The 26414-nt window shown below is 31.8% G+C and overlaps 1 protein-coding gene across 1 annotated transcript; it reads left to right on the forward strand.

Annotated features, from left to right (window-relative positions):
• The first annotated feature begins 1416 nt into the window (after nucleotides 1-1416).
• On the forward strand, nucleotides 1417-15225 carry LOC143055692 (uncharacterized). Its single transcript, XM_076228849.1, has 8 exons — nucleotides 1417-1862; nucleotides 2812-2899; nucleotides 4511-4618; nucleotides 5357-5464; nucleotides 6100-6207; nucleotides 7397-7507; nucleotides 7928-8038; nucleotides 14847-15225. The coding sequence occupies exons 1-8, from the start codon at nucleotides 1551-1553 to the stop codon at nucleotides 14966-14968; spliced, it is 1068 nt and encodes a 355-aa protein (XP_076084964.1). The 5' UTR covers nucleotides 1417-1550; the 3' UTR covers nucleotides 14969-15225.
• Nucleotides 15226-26414: the final 11189 nt, after the last annotated feature.

Genomic DNA, 26414 nt, shown 5'->3' on the forward strand with positions numbered 1-26414 from the left:
TTTTAAATCCGTGTTCTTTAATACTTTACGCCCTTTTTTAACATTACACTCTTAGTCCATCGCACTTTAGCGTGATTAACCATCGTATTTTAGCGAACAAACAGCCATCGCACTTTAGCGTGATACACCATCGTACTTTAGCGTAGATCATCGCACTTTAGCGTGACCATCGCACTTTAGAGTACCATCGCACTTTAGAGTCCTACATATATATAAACTATATCTGGCATTATTAGCCTGTATATTTCACCAATACTGTCGCAAATTTCAATGAATAGTATGTTTTTTTTTAATGATAATGACAAAGGTACAAGCAATAATGTCCATAATTTATACCTAACAAAGATATCAATCCCAACTTAAACTAAACACTTAAAAAAGGAAAAAGCATTGCCGATCAAACACATTTTGTACAACACTATACCTTTTCCTTAAAACGTGTTACTACAATTTTAAACAGTTTTTGAAATCGAAAATTATGAAAATGGATTGTTTTTATACGTTCAGCATGAATATCAGTGCGAGATTATAATAAACTGTTGAAGCTCCTTAGTAGGTACATGCAAGGTGTATACACCCATTTTACCCCTTTATGTTCCTTTCGGAAGAATATAAACATTAGTTCTGTTTGTACAAGACCTACGTTCATTCCTTTCAAAACACATACACATTAAAAAAAAGAGGCCAAAAAAAAAGGGAAAACAATAAAACGGACGAACGAAAACAAAATTGAACTAAGTGTTTACACAATCGAGAAAAAAAGAAGACAGATATTTAGCCACATCAAAAACTTTAACAAACTAGTATGTGAAAGTGCATATAGCTTCTACGATACTATTTTCTTATATAAAATATTGAATTTTTCCGAAACAAAACACAATTAACTATCAACCATATATTTGAAAAATTAAATGAACATGATGTATGCACTTATATTTAATATCAAATCAGTTGCATTTAAAACGTATTGGTAATACACTTAAACCAATTTTTATTCTCTTTTATAATCAAAATCAGGATCTGTTTTATTAGAGTTTTCATATTTACATGTAACAGAAAAGGGAAGTGTGAACATTTTTACTTTATTATATAATCTATTTAAAGAACAGATTGAAATAAACGTTGAGGTTGATATATGCTTTACATGCTGTTATTAAAAATGAAATTAAATATATAAAATACGTAAATTGGTTTACATCACTTAGTTCATTTAATCATTTATTAATTAAAATTTCCTGGCAACGTAAGCAGTTATATGTTTGCATCTATCAAGTGCCTCGACCTCAATAATGATAAAACCAGCAAATCAGTAATCAATGCAATATTCACGCTTTCTGTTTAAAATCACGAGGTTATTTGAGGCATTTAATTTTAAAAACACGGAGGTGTAGTATCGCGGTCATTAAAATTGTATGTTGATAATTGTGAGACAATTTATCAAAAACCAAATTAAAAAACAATATTTTTCATCAAAGCTTTTTTTTTTAAATTTCACGCGTGCATTTACGACTACGGCACATATTCAAAATTAAGAGTTAGACAGATTTGCAATGATTTCAAAACTGACTACATTTTGTTATATTTTATTGTTTAATTTCAATTTTGCTTTAATGGTGAAAATTATTAATGTTACTGGTGGTGTTTACCAAAAGAATAAAATTTCAAATACTCATGTGATAAAGGCTAGTGAAATGATTGGTCCAAAAGGGTGCGTCAAAGATTGTATGATGTATACAGATTGTAACGCAGTGAATTTTCACAAGGACAGGTCTTACTGTGAACTATTAGATGATTCTTATTCTGACCAAGAAGCCGAAAATAAATACGGAGTTTATTTTACAAATATCTCTAAATGGACAAAGGTAAGTTAGAAAAATGGATGATTTATTCATTGTTGGTTGCTAAACGTTCAGTGACAAATATTTCATGCAGATTCCGGATGAAAACAAATTCACTAAAAAAATACAATATGTAGGTTCTGTAACGAAAGCAAAATAATTAGACTGTCTCAAGAACGAGAAAGTTTTTGATAGGGATAGATATTGAACTTGCAACAAGTCACTAACGAACCCCTCAAAATGTTGCAGAAATTTGGGTTATAAACGGGCAAAAACCACGGCACTTTCTTTACAAGAGGCATCGGAATTACGTCCCTATTCGTGGCTTTAAATTTTAACATACTAAACTGCCAAATACACTCCCAATTTTGGTGAGGGTTTTACTGCCGTCGAGGAGGAACAATGGTAACTTTACTTCTATTACCCATCTACACTAGGAAACTAGGTAAATGAAATGAAAACGGAAAAAAAGAATTATCTAGAGATCAACAGAAGGTCTTCAAGTGTTAATATCATATGCTGAGCCTTCATCCTGTTTTTAACGAAATTAAAATTGGTTGCCTTCCGTTTATATATGCCAGAAGTCTATAAAAAAAATAACGTCAACTCTTAATCAGTTTTTAGACTAACAAGGTTCGTCATTGTGTTCACTTGTTCCTGAATCGTCCATGTTAAAATAAATATTTCTAAAAAGCCCTTATCATGATTATAAGATTTTAGGTTTTTAAATATTTTGACTCCGAGCATCATTGAAGGTACACAATTCAAAGCAGTAATTTTGACGGGTTGTAATTTTTGTCAATTTTTCTAATACATGTACTAAGGAACACAAGTTGCACAGACTCGTTACTTCTTGGCTAATGCTTTATTTAGTTTGTTTCAGTAGTCATCCTGCATTCTAAAAAGTAAAAGACTTTAAATTATCTTTTTTATTATCTTGTAATACTGTAACCAGATCATTTACACTCGACAGGATAAGGATGCTTGCTGGCCGAAAACGTGTCCAACTAAAACTAGATGTATTGTTGCCTATAAAAACGAACGTCTTTGTTTACCTTTTGGTGAGTTTTATTGCAAGTTTCGCTATATGTACATATCTTGATAAATTTGATGAATTTTATACATAAACATGCCGTTGTTGATAGTTCAACGTTCTTTTTAAAACATTTCTCTATAGTTTTATTTTCATTTAGAAGGAGCAACACACATACTAAAACATGTCTATTGTATGGATATCAAAAATGTATTTTCAATGTAATGACATTTGATGCGACTGTCATATAAGTGAGAGGTTTAGCTAGAGTTTAGTATTTTTGTGATTTTATTTTTTATTCACATATTTTGTTTTGTGTTCGTTCTGGTTCCTATATATGATCTCTATTTTCATCTCGTAGAGATATAATATGGGAATGTTACCAGTATATCGTGGTAGAACATTTTGAATTTTGTGTAAGACATAAACGAAGAAGTGGTAGTACACAAATTTAGTATAAGCTAAACTCTTAAAGGTTCGGTGCATATATGTGTTGGAAACTTTGAATAAAATAGTATAGTATATCAACTTTTCGTTCTAGGATAAAAAAAAATATGGCGAAACTTCATATTAAAAGTGGCACAGTTTTAGGTGTAATGGGGGGTCCTATGGGAAATTACATTGTCTGTTTTTATAGAAATGCAACTTATAACATGGAGAATATATTTTTAGCTTTATACAAGTTAAATAACAGAAAAAATATCAAATAGATATAGCAAATATATTGATATTTCATTTGTAGAAGTTGATCTAAAAATGAACAATAATTGAAAATTGAATGCTTGTTTTGTAATTTCATTGGTAAGTTAAAGTGTTAATCAAAGCTTAAATTGTATAACACTAACAATTAGAATTGGATCAGTGAATTGAGTTTTTACTGTGCGTATTGTTGTGCGTTTGTTTTTCTACATTGGCTAGAGGTATAGGGGAAGGATTGAGATTTGAAAAAAAACATGTTTAACCCCGCCGCATTTTTGCGCCTGTCCCAACTCAGGAACCTCTGGCCATTGTTAGTCTGGTATGATTTTTGATTTAAGTTTCTTGTGTATAATGCGGATTTTATTAAGACGCCCATTATCACTGAACTAGTATGCATATTTATTTAGGGGCCAGCTGAAAGACGCCTCCGGGTGCGGGAGTTTCTCGCTACACTGAAGACCCATTGGCGGCCTTCGGCTGTTGTCTGCTCTATGGTCGGGTTGTTGTCGCTTTGGCACATTCCCCATTTCCATTCTCAATTTTATTTCCCAAATTGATAAATTTACATTAACAAAAGATATATTCCTTAAAATAAATTTTTATGTAAAAACTATAAAATATTGTTATGATCAATTGTTTTCCCTCAGTTTTAATTTGACGTTGTTATTATAATCACGTGCATTTATGACTTTTATATTTTCTGAGTAAATCAATCGAATACAAGAACGATTCTCCTCATTGATTGTAATTAACATTCAATCAAAAGTACGGATTTTTAAGCAATAAATAAATAATTTAACTGTTCTAACATTGAGTGGAACTTTATGTATATTTTTATACTCATTTTATTATAAATTTTCCATCCCCTTTCCTGATGAAATTTTTAACTTCAATAATTAATTCAATTTTATAAACTACAAAGCAAATATTTTATGTTTAGATACACCATGTGACAATAATAAGTGTCAAAATGGCGCTTCGTGTATTAACTCTGTTAGAGACTACAGCTGTCGATGTTTAGCTGGATACTATGGACAATACTGCGAACGTAAGTTATTTTGTATTCAATTAATAACACAATTAAGAGAAAAAACAAGAATTGAAAAAAAAACATAATTAAGTGAAGGCTATTTCCAATACTTATTCAAGTTTATACTAGGTTGTCACTGTACCACGTTTTCAAGTTTTGAATATTTTTGTCTTTTTCTAATTAATTCAATTTGTTTTGAATATTCAATCGATTACATGCTTGATTGGTATGCATCGATCTTAAACAGGCTAACGTTTATCACATTGTCTCATTTCTACATTAGAAAAAAAACATGTACTAAGGTTTGGTTTGCCTGCTAGAATAGCAGTAGTATTAGCGGCCTTGTCTTGCTGTGTTGTGCTGATTACCGTTTATATAAAAACCTCTTTAGCGTTTTAAAGATTTCAATCTGAAATTTTTATTGTATAAATATTATCATTTAAACAGTGCATACTTTTATGATAGAATTTTTAAAGTGTCACTTTTAAAATAGATTATATTGTGCCCGTATCACACAAGTCTTATATGCTATATTGATATTCTAAATCCGCCTGGATGTACTCCTCATTAGCAGGAGGAAGATACAGAAAAGAAGAAGAAGACTAAGTCAGGAATATGACAGTTGTCTGATTTTGTTTTGCTTTTAATTTTGCACTTTGATAACGGATTTTCCATTTTGAATTTTCATTGTAATTTTGTATTTTTGTTGTACTTTTTGTTATTTCACTTATAGAAAATTATTCATTTTTATTACAGTGACTCCATGTTCATCAGGTCCTTGTAGAAATGCAGGCACCTGTAGTATATCTGGATCAACGTATACTTGTACTTGCAGACATGGATATTATGGAACGCAATGCCAGTGTAAGCCAAATAATTGTTTATATACTGCAGCTGTGCTATTTGAACAGTCAAATTGCATTGACCGTATATCCATATATGATGTACAGTCACTGACCGTATATCGCCTTGTTTATGACGTTGACAATGCGTTTCCGTAGAGTTTTATTCATGGCGTTAATAAAAGAAGTTAACAATTTTGAAACAAAAAGACCATTTCAGCGATACTGGCCTAATTTATATGTATGTTTATGTGTTTCGTGTCAACCCCGATAACAAATTAAAAGTTTTCAAATAATACACTTCCGCCCGCCATGATCCAGTAAATATATATTTTGTTATAAGTGTAGTTAATTAACATTTAATCAGTGCATACTTTTATGATAGAAGTTTTAAAGTGTCATTCTGTGCGGAATACTTTTAAAATGGATTATATTGTGCTCGTGTTACATAAGCCTTATATGCTATATTGATATTCTAAAATCCGCTTGAATGTACTCCTCATTAGCAGCAGGAAGATACAAAAAAGAAGACGAAGTCTAAGTCAAAAATATGCACTTTGATTACGGATTTTCCATTTTGAATTTTCATTGGAGTTTTGTAATTTTTGTTATTTACTTTTTGTTATTTCACTTATAGAAAATTATTCATTTTTTCAGTAACTCCATGTTCATCAGGTCCTTGTAGAAATGCAGGCACCTGTAGTATATCTGGATCAACGTATACTTGTACTTGCAGACATGGATATTATGGAACGCAATGCCAGTGTAAGCCAAATAATGTTTATATACTGCAGCTGTGCTATTTGAGCAGTCAAATTGCATTGACCGTATATTCATATGTGATATAAGTCACTGACCGTATATCGCCTTGTTTATGACGTTGACAATGCGTTTCCGTAGAGTTTTATTCATGGCGTCAATAAAACAATTCAGGTTCGCGGAAATTTTACGTCTTTCGCTCAAAACTAAGAAACGATGGTGTTTACCCTAAGTACTTCACTTAGAACAGTTATAAGAGTTGCTGTTTATAAAGAATAAACGTACATTGTCTCGAAATATAAAAGAATTTGTTCTCGGCACAGCCTCGCTTTCTACCTGACTATAACTCTTGTACAAAGAACATTGATATTTCGAGACAATGCATAGTTATTCTATATTGACTGTTAAATGTTTATAAAAAAAAACAATGAATTAAGATATGGTTTGCAATACCAGCAGTCAGTTTCCTGAATATGTATTGTCGGGGTGTGGGGTGTTGGGTTAGGGTAGATAATGCCTGGTAGCTAAGTGATTTACGTAGTTCTAATTCTAAAATCACTTGCCAGTCAATACTGAGGTTGTAAGTTCGAACCCCTCTCAGGCAGGGCACTCGACTCCAATCTTAATTAACTAAGATTTAAAAATTTCCTATCAAAGTCAGTGGTTTTTACTCCGGGTTCCTCAACCAATGAAAACTGGTTTCCAAGTAAAAGCAGTAACGTGGCGCCTTCATGTGGCGTCACCAACAATCAATCAATGAATTATCAATCAATGGATTTATCAAAAAAAGGCAACAACATTATGCCCCTGTAAAAAAAGCCCTAAATCGATTGAGAGAAAACACTTCAGGGTTACACACTATAACCGAGTGAAACACATCAATGTTAAGAGATTTTAACTTTTTGGGTCGTTAGATATTTAAAAAATCCTTCGATGGTTTGATGGATTTCAATATTTGTTTGTAAATTTAACTTATTTGTATGATAATGATGGATTCTAATATTTATTTGACAATGTAATTGTTTTGATGTTACATTTGAAAATATTTGAGATCAATTGTTCTACACTAGTTGTACTTTGTGAGTAAAAGAAAACATTTTTGATATAGTTTGTTAAATGTGAGGTAATCAAAACTTTCGATTGCGAATAATTTGATAGTTTTAATGATGAAAAACTGTATTACCTTCTGTTTTAGTTGATGCATGTTCACCAAACCCGTGTCAAAATCTGGGCACATGTTTTCCTTCTGGTGGATCGAGCTACAACTGCGCTTGCTCATCTGGATGGTATGGAACAATATGTAATAGTAAGTATATTTCAATAGATTAGTTTTACGGGATTTATTTTATTGAATGTTACGCGTCTTTTGATTGGCTGACGTTGTTTTTTTTTTGTTTATCAGCTGATAGACATAATTTTTGTCATGTGACTGGACGTCATCGACGTTTTTCGTGGTTTACCAAGGTTTAAATCGGAATTTAGAATTAAATTATAAGGAATGACTGTAATGTTTCTTCTGTTTATTCAAAATAACATAAAAAATGTGGTGCGGATTATTCAGTGCGCACCACTTTTTTATGTTATTTCGTCCTAGACAGAAAAATATAGGTAAATTATGATGACAATCCTAGGTAAATTATGATGACAATCCTAGGTAAATTATGATGATAAGGAAAACGTTTCTTTTTCGTTAAAATGAATTTAATATTTAGTTTTTTCATTTTAGGTAGTCCTTGCTTTCCAACCCCGTGTTACAATGGTGGTATATGTACTGCGTCTGGACCCTACTCATATTACTGCACGTGCCACCCTAGTTATACAGGAACAACTTGCCTCGGTAATTTGTTTTAACGAATTTTAATTTGCATGCAAGTTACTATTTTCATACAATATGCTACACCTGTCTATACTAAAAAAGACTTTGAGTGTACAATATAATTTGACATATCAACGATAACGAAATGAATTAATAGATAAAGAGTTTGTGATGAACAATAAATACCGAATTGGCATTCGCCTAATGGAAATTATTAAAAAAATATAAAAGTTTAGCGAAACATAGGAGATATTAATTTAAATTCGTAAGTTGTTAACAAACGGATAACGTAATTGCTAAAAACAATAACCGAGCAGCGAGACATACAACAGTGAACGAAGCACACATGACAAAATCTTAAGACCGCGCCAGACATACAAAAGTAAAAAAAAGACGGGGGTGGTAACAGGTATTTCGGAACAGTAAGTAGGAAATAAAATGACATAAGCACGGTAGCCGTGTCATTCTCTTTTATATTTTATCTTTAAGTGATTGGTGATTTTCATTTATCTTGCTTTGTTATTGATTTTGGCATTGTTAGTATAGTTATATCTACTACAAGGGATATCGGCGTTTTCAAAATTTGTTTTCAAAGTTAATAAGATGAATACAATTTGAAAGTTTTATGGCCTTACCAGTTATGTATAAGTTGTACACTGCTTGACGGCAATTCAAAGGATCATATACCAATCATATCTATTTTTGACGAATGCAGTCAAATTCACGACGGCTAAAAAGAATAATGCATTTGACAGCATAACTTTGCATCGTTTAATCAATTTGAATCAAGTAATTTCAATTAAAGGGGCATTGGTTGTCAGATTTGTGTTGACCGATTTGACTAAAATATTCATATTCCTGACTTGGTACAGACATTTTTTGATGTAGACAATAGTGCGTGAAACCTGGTTTTGAAGCTAGCTTAACATCTCACTTTTATGACAGTCTTATAAAATTCAATTATATTGACAATGGAATCATTATGTGTATTTGCTTGATTGTGCCTAACTTTAGATGATGCATAAATGCAAACACACAATCTGGATTATTGAGAAAATGAGAAAGCGTAGTAAATGCTGGATAAACAGAAATAGTGGATTAAAATTTTCTTTGTGTTCTTACAAGAAAAAGATTGCAACATACTGAAAGAAAACAATACAAAGTCCCTTAATGTTCATCATAGTCGAAAAAAACCTACTTATCAAAACTCGAACAACACAACACATGGGCTCAATAATATGTATCATCGTTTCATCTGTATTGTAGTTTACATGCCATCTAATTGACTATCGTTTGAGCGATATAAACATAAATATAGATCGCGAACTAGTGCAATTGTAATTTCTAGGTCTGTTTAATTTCATATAATAAGTTTATAATATATGTTAAACATTATTTGTATTTGTTTAATAAAGAATTTTTGGATAGAATCAGTCAATCAAAATAATTACCCTTGTTTCACTTTCAATATTGACATTCTGTTTTATTTTCCATCTCTAAATTAAAGGTTAAATGGAAGGTCACAAGAATATGGATTCAATGAGGTCGAACTTTTCACTTGCAAGTGAATAATTAATTATCCATGTTATTTACTTTATTTTGATAACATTTAACTATACTGGTTGTTAAATCGAATTATTATTTCACTATTTTACTTTCAATCATGATTTTACAAAAAAAGAGTATTTTATTTTTTATATACATGTGTTGTAAATAGAGAATATCATATGGCTTTTACAATATCGCATTCGTATCAACCCGAGACACCAATATAATCCCAAGAGCTCTGCTCATACAGATTATAGGTTTGACATGACGTATTTGAAAGTCTTTGCAACAGTGACTGCAATCGATGACGTGACGGATATACAGATTAAAGATGTGATAAAGCTTTTGCAACCGTGCTGATATCGATATCATCACGGGTGGCTGATATAGCACGCTTGCCAATGATTGTATTACACATACAATTTATCTGTATTTACTACTAAGTATATAATAAATAGAGAATAATACATGGCAAAATCCGTATCATATGTCGTATCATCCCGAGACATCAATATCAGCCCAAGCGACTTTAGGCCCGAGGGATGATATTGGTCGAGGGTGATACGGCATGTGATACGGATTTTGCCATGTATTATATACTTTATCATATATTCCAACAGAAGAGTATTATATTATATGAACTGTTTTCTGATCCATAGCACTGGGTTACCTTCAGTTCTACTTTTGTCTTGTTTCAAAGGCCTTAAAAGAACTGCTCAATTACTTATCCGAAGCACCTGGGTTACCTGTAACATAGTCCTTGCAGTGGAAGGAAGATTTTTGTGTCCATTCTTAATTAAAATCTTGAGCAACTTGTCAAGTGCATTTTGTTTAATAAGATTTTCAGTCGCCCACTCTGAAAGATCAGTTAAAATAGTTGAACTGTCACCTTCACCTTCATCTTCTGAATCTGTTATTTCAACGTGTTGATCAATCATATCCCAATTCCATTCTTCAATTATAATATCTTCATTTTGGTTCATTGGTACTCTTGTATCAGAGTCATCTGATAAATCTTGATTAATGTTAATGTTGGGTAAACTTGAAGATTCTATAAATTCTTGTCCCAGTCCACAGGTTCCCACACTTTTGTTTTGTCTAAAATCTTGGCCTTGGGCCTCGTCATCATCAGAACTTGTTGTGTAATTAGCATTATTTGAAGCTACATGTAAATCTTTATTCACTTAACGTGAAATACTCATCCACCGTCTCTTGTATTTTTTACGCCTCTCTTTTTGTAAATCCATCCTGGAAACAGAAGGTATGAACAACATGCACTTATGTTAGCTAAAGTTAGTATATCAAAATAACAATTAAACAAATGAAATGTTTCTGTACTCAAACATTAACTTTAGTTTTTTTCCTGTTCATTTTTAAATGTTTTATTTGATATCTGTCAATATTCATCTTGTCTTTTTATATAAATGAAACGAATATAAATACTTTAAATATGTCGAAGACTGCAACTACAAAATGAAACCAGAAAAAAATAAAATTTAATACATTACATGTTTTACAACAAAATAATATCTTTGTAAATTATCATTATAATGTTCATATTTTAACCAAAAAAGTTATGTCTATCAATTTGTGTTTATAATGACATTTTGAACTGGAACACTCTTATTTGTCAAATTTAAACCCTATGCCATTTTATTTCTGTCATCATAAATTAAAGTGAAAATTAACTGAACTTATGTCAAAAGGGAAGTTGCAAATAAATTTATCTGATAGTTTATTACATCCCAATATACACATGTACAATCTTGAATATAATGACTGTTTCAAGAAAAGCCTGCCAAACAAATTAATGCCATATTATTTTTATCTATTAAATAATTAAATAAGGTTATTTTTAAGGCCAAAGTTTATGAAAACTGGCTAAAGCACTTAAAGATATTGTCTAAAAACACCCCCCTTTTTTATGTAAAAAATCCAATAACTCAAAATCTTTAAGCTAAAATTATAATAATTTAAATGGAGCTCATGTCTTCATGACATATATAAACTATTCACCAAATTTTCTCACAAATTGGTAAAAATATTATTGAGATATTGTCTGAAAACCTAAAAATTCCCCTTTTTAAGGAGGCTCGCGGGTATAAAATTTTCAGAAAAAAAATGAAACATTTATTTTTCATTACAAATTTTATTTATTACCTTTATTAGTTGTTACTTTATCATATGGTACATAAGTCTTTCAAAAAAATCAATTCGTGTTGGCCCCATGTGATTTTCAAAATGTAGATATCATTGAAAAAGCTCCAAATTATCTCCCTTTGGTACAAAAATGACATTTTTGGCATTAAAATTGAAATATATTTTTTTAACTCATCGGTGACCTATATATTTTTATTGTCGTTTTCGAATAAACTGTACATAAACTAAATAATTGTAAAATTTAAGCGATTTCTGTAATTTAGTTCTTTTTTTATTTCGATACTAATTACCTCTATTTCTTCTATTAGTTCAACAGAAAAAAAGGACATTAACAAAAATGTATGCTTCTTTCGATGGCAGATTGTGAGCGTAAATGAACGGTGACCCCATTTTTTTATTTCTGTTTTCTATTAAGTATTAGATAGAGTTCATTTATAGAAAAATCTAGCGAAATCCTTTATTAAATTAAAAAAAAATTGATTAAGACCCGCGAGCCCCCTTAAATAAATAAAACCCTACATGTAGCTATATCTCAGAAAATTTATGTAAAATCTAAAAAAAAATTGAAAGGGAGTTCAGGTCGATAGACATAAACAAAGTTTCATGCAAATTGGTTAAAGCTTTTTTTAGTTATTGTCCGACATGCTGACAACTGACAGACAGACAACAGTATACCAAAATACACCCTGTAGATGAGCATTTAAAAACCAATGGGTCTTAATATTGAGGCATACTTTTGTCTGTTTACATGCGTAAAAGTCCTACAAATCTTTGGGAAAACTAGGTAATAATGTAAGTGACAAATATGCATGCATTCCAAAATTCATAAGTTTTATGTTTGATTATGTCTTTGTTTTTTACTACACTTTTAGTGTCATTAATAAACACCTTGATTTGATACCTTACATTGAAAAGAAAAGAATTCCCTTTCTACTATCTACATTATATAATATCTATCTTCCTGTCAAGGAATGGACTCATTTTTGAGTGTATATATACATGTACTTCGGTGATAGTGAAGACTACAGCTCGTCTGCTGAGAACCTTCATGTATTTACATGTACAGTTAAAATGAGATCTGTATGCATGTACATTCATTTTTTTAGGGATATATTTAACACTTGTAAACTGGAATTCAAATAAAACTTGGGCCTGGAAGTGTAGGGAGCGAACAGACTTCAGGGACGAACTTGTAAGGTGCGAACGTACCTAATATTGTAAACTGGGGTATATACAGTAAAGCAGGGAATTTATACACCCACCCCCGACTTGACCTTATTATAACCTATAGAAGCCTAGGTCAAACTACAAGACTTTAATACTTACAACATTAATAAAAGAACATTGAAAGACACTTGCAGCCTAACTTACATGTATAATTACTTACATATATATTAGATTAACTTCCACCCCACCCCCCCTTTTTATTATATTACTCACTCAGTATAATATCTTGAAAATCAACACAAGATAATCGAGCAAATCTAATATAAGAAGAAAATTGCGTAAATTTTTGCTCAAACATCCCTTATCAGTGCAATATATTGACAATAAAAGAAGAAGTATCATATTTCAACACGCGGTCTCAGACAATATGGACTTGAACTTTGAAGAAAACCCCTTCAATAGACGCCCAGCACGGCAAGATATGTTTTAGTACTTGTTTTTATCACGGAGTGTCTTTTAGGCGTAATATTAAATTATTATATTACCTTTATCTTTGTTCTGCAATCTGTATTGTGCTAAATTTCACTGCAAGTTATATCATTCACTGTTCAAAACAAGCGGTAAGTTAATACTTGTGAATGTGCGCATGCTCAGACTTTTCGTAGTAAGCAGAGGTAAAACCCGAGTACTGCTGAACGTTCCACTAAAACCAATCGTAAAAACCCGATATTAAAATTAAAAAAATAATAATAGATGATGATATAACTTCTTTAATGATATAAATGAATAAATATTCATAAATAACATTAATATAACAACACTTGAATTGTAATATTTTCTTGGACATTTTGGTACAAATTATGTCTGAGTGAAAAAAGGGGGATTGGGAATCAAAATAATCGTGACCTGGAAATTTGTTTCAACTGAACATGTTTTTAATTTATTCTAGCGCTGATATTCACAGGGTTGCCAACTACGTTATTATAATGTTGATACGACGTAACAAAATGTTACGTCGAATTATGCTTGTTGTAACAACGTTGTCACAACGTAATAAAATGTTACGTCCGGACACGGTACTACATTCACGTGTATACGACGTAATTTTATAACGTTGTCTGTACGTCTGAATCCAACGTTGGAGTTTTACGTTCCCACAACGTTGGTACGACGTAAACTCAAGACATGACGTTCAGACGACCATCAACCAACGTTGGGAGTACGTCGTGTGTTTGCTGGGCTTACAATTTGCGTGCTGTTGTTTTAAAAATATTTTGTTTATTATTGTATTAATTTGTGAGTTTTGTATTTTTCATAGTTGCATTTAGTGTGCCAAAAAATATGAAAACTTGACGTTCGTGACGTCACATACAATATGAAAACTCGACGTTCGTGACGTCACATACCAAACAATGACGTCATTCAAAAAATTTACCTATTTTGAGGAAAATTTTTCTTAAGCTAACCAAAACCAAAACTGACTTCAAGTAAAAAAAAAAAAAAAAAAAAAGTAGGGGGTGTGATAAAGGGTATGCGATAAAGGGTGCGCATCAAAGTTGCGCGATATGGATTAAACAGCAGGCTATTTATCACATATGTAAAACTACTGTATTTACTACTAAACATATGATAAATCAATTTATCTTCGCAGTTACTTTATTTTGCGTTTTCCCCTATGTAGTCCACTTCGCAGCTACGAAAATAAATCGCTCGCTCAAATAAGTTGGTTTACAGTATCTATCGTAGCTAGTGTCCCTTTGAATACGCTTTGGACATTTGACTTACGAGAATAATTTCATAACATCAAAACTTGTCCTCTTCAATGAACTAGATTACATTTGTTATTGATTCATATTAATTGTACCAAAATATAAGACACAAATGTATGTAAGATGAAATGTAATCTATGATATTTATGTATTTTTTATTGGCCAATTGAAAATATTTATTTTAGAAAATAAAAACTCCTGCTATGGTCGCTGTGGAACTGTCAGTGGTTCGTACAATTGTCAATGTGATGCCAGCTGCTTAACTCATTCCGACTGCTGTGTTGACAAAGCAATATACTGTGGCTGATTGTACATACTATTAAAATTATCGTGTATCGTATGAAGAGCTGTTTCTCTGACTAGTTTAACTAATATAAGGAGATATTCAATTGGTTGCTTCCTTGCTTTATTCATAGGACAATTATTTGGAAGGTTATTGGACCTGTCAAAACCAATTCAGCACCCTCATACGCAAACATCACAACAACTTTATAATTCAGCTTTCCCTGTCAGAAACAGCTTTATTTGCGTTTCAAAAATGTATATATTATTCCCACAACAACTTCAAATACAAGTAATAAAAAAGTGTAACTTGCTTGTTTATTGGTACTGCCATAAGTTGACATCTAGAGTTGCAAAACAGTGTCCCTTGTGAATGCTAATCTATTCAGTTCATCATTTATTTTAAATTCTGTAAATGTTACATTTCTTCAATCTAAAAGGGAGTCCTGAATTGTTTTAGTTATTCGTGGTTATTCTGTGGTTTACATGTCACAATATTCTATTATATTATTAATTTATGTATTTCTCTGTCTTTTGTGTTTTTATATTTACGTGTACTCTGTTCCCGTCTTGTAATGCTTTACATTTAGCGGATTATTTCACATAAACACAAAGTGCGGAGGTTTGGCTAGGCACAAAACCAGGTTTAACCCACCATTTTTAAAATAGATTAATGACATTTGAACAGCGGTATACTACTGTTGCCCTTATTTTAATAACAGCGAAGTTATAAACAATGGATTGTGCATGTACCAAAATCTAAAAGACAAGACAGACCGGCTTTCATCATGAACATGGTTGGATTGTGCAAATCCTTTCTTTCCTTCCTTTCTAGAACAGAAAAATAGCTTAAAATAAATAAAATGTACCTCATGATATTTCTATCGAATCTTGAACAGATTTAGCCTTCTGGAGCACCTACGATCAAGTAGATTAATGCCATTTTAATAGCGGTATTCGACTGTTGCCTTTATTGGAATAACACGAAGTTATAAACAATTGATTACTGCATGTACCAAAATCTAAAAGACAAGACAGACCGGCCTTCATCATTAAAATGGTTGGATTGAGCAAATCCTTTCCTTCCTTCCTTTCTAGAACAGAAAAATAGCTTTACATAGATGAAATGTACCTCATGATATTTCTATCGAATCTTGAACAGATTTAGCCTTCCGATCATTCATAATTTTTGTTAGATTTGTGTTGCATAGTTTAATTTTCTATGTTGTAATTTGTGTACTATTGTGTTTTTTAGCCATAACATTGTTCTTTATGTTCCTGATGTCGTCACTACAATCCTGTTCCCATTTTACTAATGTGACCTACCGAATTAGACTTCTAACTAAGTAAAATGAAACGCACGACAGAGCGCCTGAGATCATCTCCAATTCTTAGTTGGGTTCTTGGTGCTTAGTCTTATTTTTCTTTGTTCTGTATTATGTACTATTATTTGTCTGTTTGTCTTTTTATTTTTAGCATGGCGTTGTCAATTTATGTTTTATCCACGAGTCCCTGTGGAATCTTTTGTATTTCCTAAGAACCGATGACCAATATTTTACGATTATCTTTTAAAGAATTGTGACATTACCGTGGCACATAACATGCATGTACGTTAGTATCTGTAGATATTGATATTTTAATATTTTAGTATAACTTGAGGCATAGCGGAAGGGAATACACGGTAATGAAGGGTGTTACAATACCGAAATCTATAGATATAAACATATTTAATAAATTATATCCAGATTTACTTCCAATTGGACGAATTTTACGAAAATTTGTGGACAAAGTACAAAAAGAACGCAACTCTTTTTATGAAATTTTTTTTTTACAGAATAAAAATAGAAATATCCTGATGGGAGCAGTCTTAAACTGTACAGCTAGTTAGGCAGACTTTATGACTTGATAAAGGTTACTTATCCTAGGATTTATGACTGCTCTGACCGATCCTAGGACAGAACTTGTGTTAACTTAAAAAACAAACTAGATTCTAGGACTGTTAAATGATTGCCCAAAAAGTTAACTTTAGGACAGGTACATGGCCAGTATATATTGAAGTCAACTTCGGAAGAAATTCAATTTGCCACAAGCAGTCCTACACACAAGTGAACTTATCACCAGGTCTGCTATAAAAGTTAACTTTGGTTTGGGCCGTAATAAAGTGTTAATGGTCTGCTCCTCTAACATAAAGTTAACTTGATCGTGGAGGTATACATAACATTATACAACATGAAATATCAACAACTGATGCTTTTAGTTAATTGCCAGGAAAAAAAGTCAGGGCAGTTACAGAGGTAGAGTCGACCAAAGGCAGAGGTGATAATGGACTAGGGACTGTCTTCCGCAAAGACTTATCCATGGTCAGTATGAGACCCTCATGGTGAAACTTTGTGAGTTTAAGAATGTATTGAGAATAGGCCGGCATAAGATCCAAGAACTGTTACATTTGAAAAAGAAGTGAAATCTCAAAATGAAATGAATGACTGTTGAAAAATAATGCTAATCCAATTCTTGAACCAATGCATACATATATCCTAAACTAAGTCTTCTGTGCACGATTTTATCATTTTTCGTTTAACTTTCGTATACTAGTTTTAACATATTTCAGTCGGTCAGTTTTGTTGTGCAAATATGGCAGCATTGTGTAATTAATGGTCGCGTTTTGAATCTGAAGTTTAACGATTGTCACCCGTTTGTTAACAATCAACAAAAAAACATTGATATTCAAGTAAGCACATGTTTAACAGGTACAATAGGATGTAGTTTATCCTGATGACGGAGCGATGCTTACGTCTGATTTTCTATTCGCACTTGCGTATTGCTATCACCGGACATTTACGAGAAAAATCACGCTGCATACGGAAAACATATCGACAAATTGGGATCAAGCAACTAAAAAAAGTAAACCTCTTCTAAATTTGGACAAATTATAGTAATTTACGTATATGTACAAAAGTTTTATGATAAAAACTAGCCATTTAGTTATGAAAAAATAATATTTGGAAATGCATCTGAATTTAATTATAAATGGATTCAGGATTCGTACTATTCCGTATCAAACCGTTATTATTCGTAATAACCCTACTTATACCGTATTTAACCGGTGTATATCTGCAGTTCACACGCACCGACACGTACCATTGCATATTGAACCGTGTCGTTTCCTTATTTAACCGTGTCGTACCGTACGAATCCGCATCACTCATGTCACCATATGACACCTCTCCTACTTTATCCGTGGCAGATACGTCGATGCCTGTATTCACCTCGTTGTGCAACCGTTTCGGATCTGTATCAGACTAAAAAACTGCAATTCCGGGATCATCCGTGATATTTAATCTGTAGTAAAACCGGCGAGGTGATCCGTGAAGGTGTTACCTATGCCTTAAAGTTGGACGATTTTAATATGTAAATGATTTTGATATTTCAGGAAAAAAGTAATATTACAAAAATCCGAACTAACGAGACAAATGTATCTTACAAACAATTATATAAATAATATATTCAGAGAAGACAACTGTAACACACTGCCTTACTCCGTTATATATAGCTTTTTCGTTTTTTTCTATGGATTTCGGGTTTCAAAGTAAAGAAATGCATTAACATTTTTATCTGGGTAGGTCATTTTGCGGATTTGTTTTCAATGGAATGTATGATAATTTGTATTCTAATTTCTATTTATTTGCATATGCAAGTTTAGAATTTATGCTTCAATTCATCGTTTTTTATACATGCATTGTATCTTGAAAATGTATACTATAATGTATGATCAATAAATGTACAAAATAAAAGCATACTAGGGCATTATTAGTTTTACGCCCATATCAAAATACGTAAGTCATCGATTTATGCACATTCTTAAAATAATGGAATCTCATGAAGCTAGACCTGTTATACAAATGTTCATTGCAAGAACGTTGCCGACATCACCACAGGAAAATTTTCCGTTGCATTGTGGACAAATTGCCTCCCGTAAAGACCCATCAAAATCAGTGACAAGAGAGGTGACTTTGCATAATGGACATTCGTATTCAGCCTTCTGTAGCCCAATAAAGTTTTGAATCAGCTGTTGTGCAATTTTTTCCCGTGATCCTTGTAATAAGTTTCATCACTGCAAGTTAAATCAATTGATTCCCAAAAGACATCAATAAATTGCATATTTAGTACCTCGGCGTTCTTGACTCTAAAGAAACCACCATTAGCCCATTCATCTCCCAATGACGACATTAAACGGAGACAATCTGCGTTAAAACTAGTGAGAACAACAACATGTCCGCTTAGGTCAGCAGGCGTTATTTTCTTGGATCTCTTTGTTATGTCTATTTCTTCTTTTGAAAGAATACCCTTTTTATTATAGTAGAAGAAATCGCTAAATATTTGTCGCTGGTCATCAGTAAGCCTGTAAGTTGCGACTACTGGTTGTTTTTTTCTGTAATTGCTTGCATGGCTTCCTCAATGTTGATCTACAGACGTGCTTAAGAACATTTAACGTACTTGCTGATTTTGTTCAATAACAACGAATGATGTTATGCAAAATGATGTTGAAATCTGGCCATCCATCCTCTCTTCCTATAATACTATGGATGGATAGATGAATTACTGTGGCTGCAACAAATGCATAACATGTGGCATCGTCTCCTTGATCTCCTGCTACTAGATATTTGGTATTTTGGTTTATATATCTGTCTAGAGAAACGTTAACAAGAAGATCAGATAATGCATTTAACAAACAACTGTTTTTGCTAAATCACAAGCATCGTGTATGTTGTCTGGGTGATTCACTCGAATGAATAATCTAGTTTCATTGGTGTTTATATCGATATTCCATCCACGCTTTACAAATATAAAACAATACAATCAATCAGTTGGAACAATGAAGCTCCATCGGAATAAGAATTTGGCACCGGCCTCCCACAACGAATGTTATTCACTGAACAATCTTTTCGGTTCAACATCATTTGGTAATGAACAATTGTTACATCTAGACTTTTAAATCCGAATGAAGCTTTTTCTAGTTCACCCTTGTCTGTCGGATCCCCGTATGATAAGACAAACAAAAGTTACTTATGGCCTGAAAACTGATCTTTAAAAATACTGTAATGACCTCTTCAATGGATGAATACAAAGGTGTCCTTTCATAGATAAATGGTTCAACTAATTCCATCAACTCATCAAGTCTTTCGTCTGTAAGATCCTTTTCGTCAACATATCCATGTACTATTTTTGAGGCTTCGTGAACTGAGTAAACATCTTGCACTGGCTTCAATAAACATGATTTTGCCCTTTCCTCAACCTCTAATACGTTTTCTTCTTTAGCAGTGACTATTTTAGTTGCAGTATATGTACATATATTCTGTGCAACATTGAATACTCCAGAAACTAATTTATTAAATGACCAGCCATTCGGCGACTCTTTAGCACTTTGACTTGTCAAATCTCGACATGCTAAAGGTAAACATTTGTGGACAAACTTTTCCAGAAATTCAGCATTCGTTTGAAGTTGATGTAACATCAAATCAGCCATTTCTATTGTAACTGCATTTTTTATAACTTCCGGTTGAACCCATTTTCGAATTTTGAATGCTCCGCCTTTTTCTAGAACTGTGAAGATTTTTTTCCAATATTCCATCATATGATTGTGAATACATTTCGTTTTGACGTCAATCTTGAAATTGCTTAATGGTCTTGAGAATATCAAATGTTTGATCACCACAACCACCAACGCCTATTGCAAAAACGTGATTATTTGAAGACACGTCGTGCTTGATCAAGTCATCGATGACCTTAAAAACTGATCTAGCCCATTCTCCTCCTTCTTCATCAAAACACCCCTTTACTTGTTCTCGCATTGATGCCGACACGTCTAAAAGGATACTAACTAAAGTCGACATTGGCTAAAAAATGGAATATGTCTTTATTAATAAACTTGATCTGATAAATGATATCTTAATCTTTTGGTCTTTGATATCTTCCGCCTATTCATTAACATTACTATCATGTATTATCAGCATTCATCTTTTACAATTACAAGTGAAAATGTAACCTTATTTATATTCACTTAGATTTTGTATATGTAAGCATAGATGTCAGAAGCACTTTCTTATCAATAGATCAAAACCAAACTTTAACTTTAAATTTATGTATATGTCACAGTCTTCGATATAATAACAAGAACGAATATAGTGTATATATTTACATAATAGTTTTACGCGCACATGTAATGATACAAGCAAAGGGGTTGTCTTGCCCTTTCAATGTGTGCAAATTTTAACAGCATCAACGTTTACCTTTACATATTCATCGAATATTTTATCAACATTTTTGGACGTAAGGAATGACAACCAAAAAAGTACAACCAGCTAAAAAAGTCTTGGAGAATATATATCTTTCATATTGTGTGAACTGCAGTCGTCATTGTTTGCACACTGTTTGTTGAGCTATTCGTATTACATATTTTTTTATTATCAGGTTGTTGTCTTGTTAAAGTATAATTCGAATCTCCTAAAATAAGAACACATCCCCACCAACACATTTTGACCACTTATGAGTTACATCAAATCAGATTAATCATAATAAATTATTTGATTAGGATAATAAAACATACTGTAGAAAATGCCTAAACAGATTATTGTTTTTTTCGTGTAATATATCAAAATCTCAAAACACTCTTTATAAACTTTATATGAAAATAAGAAGATGTAATATGATTGCTAATAAATGGATACATTATCATCTGGAGGCATTTGTTAGGCCTACAATAACAAACAAAGGCAAAACAACACTCTGCTACGAAAGGCCAAGAACAAGCAACAAATACGTTGTTTGTACAAATTAATGATTCACAAACAAGTATGTTACAGATCAACAAACGTCATCAATTGCATTGAATGCTCCTTGTTTGCGACAGGCACATACAGAATTTTGCGAGGTTAGACTAGTTTGAAAGTGATGGTGTAACAGTTCAATACAAACAAACTATGACAATCTGTTGAAAAGGCTACATTCATACGATGGATACAAATAGAAAAAACAACCACACAGATTGATAATGACATGGTACTTATGAATTTATCAAATTTGAACAGCGGTATATTACTGTTGCCTTTACTTATACATCCTCACAACAAAAAGACACGAACAGTATCCACCGTTACTGACAGCTAGTTCAAAACCCAAAACAATGAATTAAACAAATTTGTGCATGTAAGAGTAAAAGTATTGCAAATCGGAATTCAAATGAATTAAGTGTAAAGCTGTGCTTAAAAATCAGCGAAAAATATGACCCTGTGCAATGCCAAAATATAGGGAACGACAAATTGTAGAGCCATGACAACTTATTTTTACATACAAATAATTTTAAGTTAATATTTGTACTGACAACAAAATCAATATCAATATAAAATAAAAGAAATATTCAAAGACCCAATTACAGCGTTGAATAATAAACTTTTCATAATCAGTTTATCTAAAGGAGAGATCAGTTTCTAAATTTCGGTTTACCACCTCCGTGGGATTAAGAATTTGTTATATCATTCGAAATAAGATGTCCATAGAAACATTTAGAACAAAACTCCAAACCAATTCATTATATCTTAGGATTTTAAGTAATTTTTGGCAAGTACTCATTGACTATATAAATAACCAGTAATTTACTGACGGACGGGAAAAAATCAACACAGTATGTGTTTAATTTTTTAATCAAATCATTACTTATATTCATGCCATTGCTTATCAAGCTGCCCGTACTCCTTGTTGAATAGAAAACCAATCCCTGAACTTATCAGACAATCAAACATTCCAGAACTTTTACATCGCACGAATTTCTTGACGCAAAATTAGAAGCGCATACATATTTTTTTTGGAGATTTTTTTCTCGATTCAAAGTTTTCTTGATTTCTGGCCAAGTAATTATTAGTACAAACTTAAAACAAAATAATTTAAACACTTTAGAAGGTGCCAAAGTAGCATTTCCGTCCACAAAAAAAAAGGAAAATGAACAATAGGGAACTATATATCATCCTTTTTGTTGTCAATTTAAGTGTAGAGTTTCCCGTGTAAAACTGAAATATATAAATCTAGAAAAAAAATGTTATTACCGTTTATATATGATTTATCTAAATTCAGTTCTTTTGTGTAAAGTTCGATCGCATATTTAGAAAATGCATGACCTTTTAACAAACAATCGTATTCAAAATACCGTTGAGTGTTGTTGTGTTTATCAATTAAGTGCAATGAAGACAGATCTTTACTGAGTTTGGTCATCAACTGTGATTCATAACAGTACAAGAACAAGTCTTCAATATGTCCTCATAGTAAAAAAAACAAGTTGTTAAAAAACTATTGTGTTGAAACGTACGTTAAAATTATCAAGAAAATTGATAGCTTTAAACATTTCATCCCCCCTCAATTGAATGTCTGTCATATTTACCTGTTTCCATAGACAAGAAGCTTTAAGGTCAAGTTATTATGACTATGTGACAAATATCAGTGAAATTTTGCATACAATTCTGGCTCGATGAACTGAAAATTGAAAAAATAAAACATTTATCGTATTTATCATTTAGAATATTTCTGATTGAATTTGTACAAAATTGGAGAAAATTTGTTAAAAAGCACATAAAATCGACAAACAAACATAAAATTTGTCTTAATATCGCAAAATCTCTAATTCTACTCGATAGATTTTTAAAAAAAAACCAATTTATTGTTACATAAATTTCCGTTAAAATGATGCAAACTAAAGATAGGGTCACCGACTTCGTTTTTACGGTATACATCTTTTAAGGTTGTGTTCTGTTCTGTGAAAAAAATCAATGAAACATCCAGATAATCGTAACGTTGGCGCATTGCAGTCCGTACAACGTTGATTTTTGACGTTTTTCACTACCAACGAGGTAACAAATTGATTATTAGACAAACAAAAAAGTCGGTAACCATATGATTATTTTATATCATTAAAACAGAAATTTATGTGTCATCAACATTTAGTTTTTAAGGACATATCTATGGCGATTTTTTGACAAATTACATATGTTTTTTCGCCGATTTATGTGCTTTCTATACAAATATTCACCCATATCAAAAGAAATCAATCTGCAATATATCAGGTAATAAAAGAGGTAAAAGCATTATTTTTTCGGTTTTCAGTTACAATGTTGTATGCAAAATTTTAGCAAAATCTGCGAACATAGCCCATTTACTGTTGTTTTACTCTAAATTAGTTACACCAAAAGAATTTGCGCTTAGATTCACCAAATTACAATTTAAATAAAAAGTAAATATATTATTAGACTTTCTGGAGGTGTATTGTAAAAGAACAGAATGAAAATCTTAATCTGGTACATCCAAACAATGTTTTACATTAAGACATAGTTAATTCTATAATTTTCATATATCTTATTTCAGAAGTTAGTGATAAGTTCTTTGATAAGAAGTTAGTTAAAAGTACTGAAACATTAGTCGTAGAACACGATATTTTAATGTGTTTATTTTTCTGTTGGTAAGGTAACAAAATATTAAAGTTGGGACCTTCAAATGTTCAGAATGGCATCATGTTGTGGTGTGGTTATATTGTAATGATATGACAGTTTATTTATGACTCTATATGCAGCACCTTGACTTAATATAGACGAATTTAAAAAAGCTGCTTCAAGAACGTCATTGTAGCATTGCCTCCTACCACCACAACTTCGTTTACTACTTTATCGACCGAAATGACGAAACTCTAAAATCCTTTTAAAATATATGTTATAGGTAAATTCTTAATTAAAGTGCATCTACTAGGTGTACATGTTTTTGGCATTTTTGTTTGCTTGATTGATAGGGTAATTTCCGTCTTGAGACTTTTCTATATTTTAGTTATTTTACTTTATTATACTGACTTATGTATATTTACAAAACTCAAATTCTTGATTTAGTTTTACTCGGCTTAGAATCATGCACTATTATATACTATTGAAACACAAGATAATTACGCGTACGATTATGATTGACTGGTAAAGAGGGTAAACACAATTTGTTGTTCCTGAGATACCGGTTATTGCTCGAGGTGAAGCCGATGGCAAAAGTCTAAGGGACAGCAAACTGTATCGTACTCTTCATAACCAGTCATTATACTTAACAAAACAACTTTCCAAAAAAGTCAATCTGAATCTACTACCAGGAAAATGGTCACATAAAACATGCACAAGATGAACTATCGGGGTTGATTTTGCCATTGTGTTATTTTTTAATATTTTGGTTACTGTAATCAAGACCAGGGGTCATTGAGTATAAATTCCTATGCATATAATGAAAGCTTGCTACCGTGCAAAAAAGCTATCCCAGATTATGGAGACATTGTGACGACGACATAAAACTGAAAGCATATACCAGATGCCGTCTCTGTTTTTTTATGAAACACTGGCCGAGTCGTTAGAGGGGTGCGTGTCTATCATTTCGTTGAAATTTATTAAGTCAGTGACGGATTCCCAGTTAGTAAAAATCATATTTGTTAAACAAATGAAATCCTTGTCTATGTACACGAAGTTGCAAGAATTAAGTACATCTTGATTCTTTTTCATAGAATAACATCTTTATATTAAACCATTTTTTTCCAGAAACCGAACTATTAAGCAGATTATTACGTGAAAAATGCCGTATTATGTTACAATTGTGAGTTTTCTGTCTTATAAATCAAAAATGATGAACGAAATTTAATTACAGGATAGAGACTATCACTGTATTATATATTTGAATATCAGCTGGGTTTTTTTTCCACGCCTGAAACAGGAGTAATAGCTCGCAGAATTTCGCAAATCGCTTGTTTCTTAGCTTTTATTTAAAGTCATGTAAAAGTTATTGTCTATTTCTCTGAATTAATTCAACGATAGAAAAACATGTATTTCTTACCTGGGCTGCTTTTAAACTATGTATATAAGGATTTAAACTCGTTATCTTTATATACGTTTTTATACTTCAAGATTCAAATGTAGACATGACTATGAATATACTGTTTCTGTTGAAATTATACAAGTATTCATACTGTATCTGTTGAAATTATACAAGTATTCATACTGTATCTGTTGAAATTATACAAGTATTCATAATGTGAATAGGTGAACATTAAAACACACACAAACAAATTGTTCAGTGTAATTTAAATAAAACTGATAATTTCCATTAGTCTCATACTGAAAATATCTGAACAATTTGATTTAAAAAATCAGATTTTAAAAAAGGACAATAATTTTTTTTATGTCGCGGACTTTTCCATCTTCCTAGGTGATATGGAAATTACAGTTATAGTCAATTTACCTTTACTAAATTCTTGTTAACGATATGTCCCACTTTTCCATACGTTATGTTCGATATTATCTATGATTTCCTATAGTTTTTTCCATTGAAATAATTAATATGAGCAGTTTGGCATTATAATCATTAAATTCATGAAACATTGTTGACAAATTTCTAGGATCTATTGATTTGATATT

The sequence above is a fragment of the Mytilus galloprovincialis genome, chromosome 12 (genome assembly GCF_965363235.1).
Source record: "Mytilus galloprovincialis chromosome 12, xbMytGall1.hap1.1, whole genome shotgun sequence".
Classification (NCBI taxonomy): domain Eukaryota; kingdom Metazoa; phylum Mollusca; class Bivalvia; order Mytilida; family Mytilidae; genus Mytilus; species Mytilus galloprovincialis.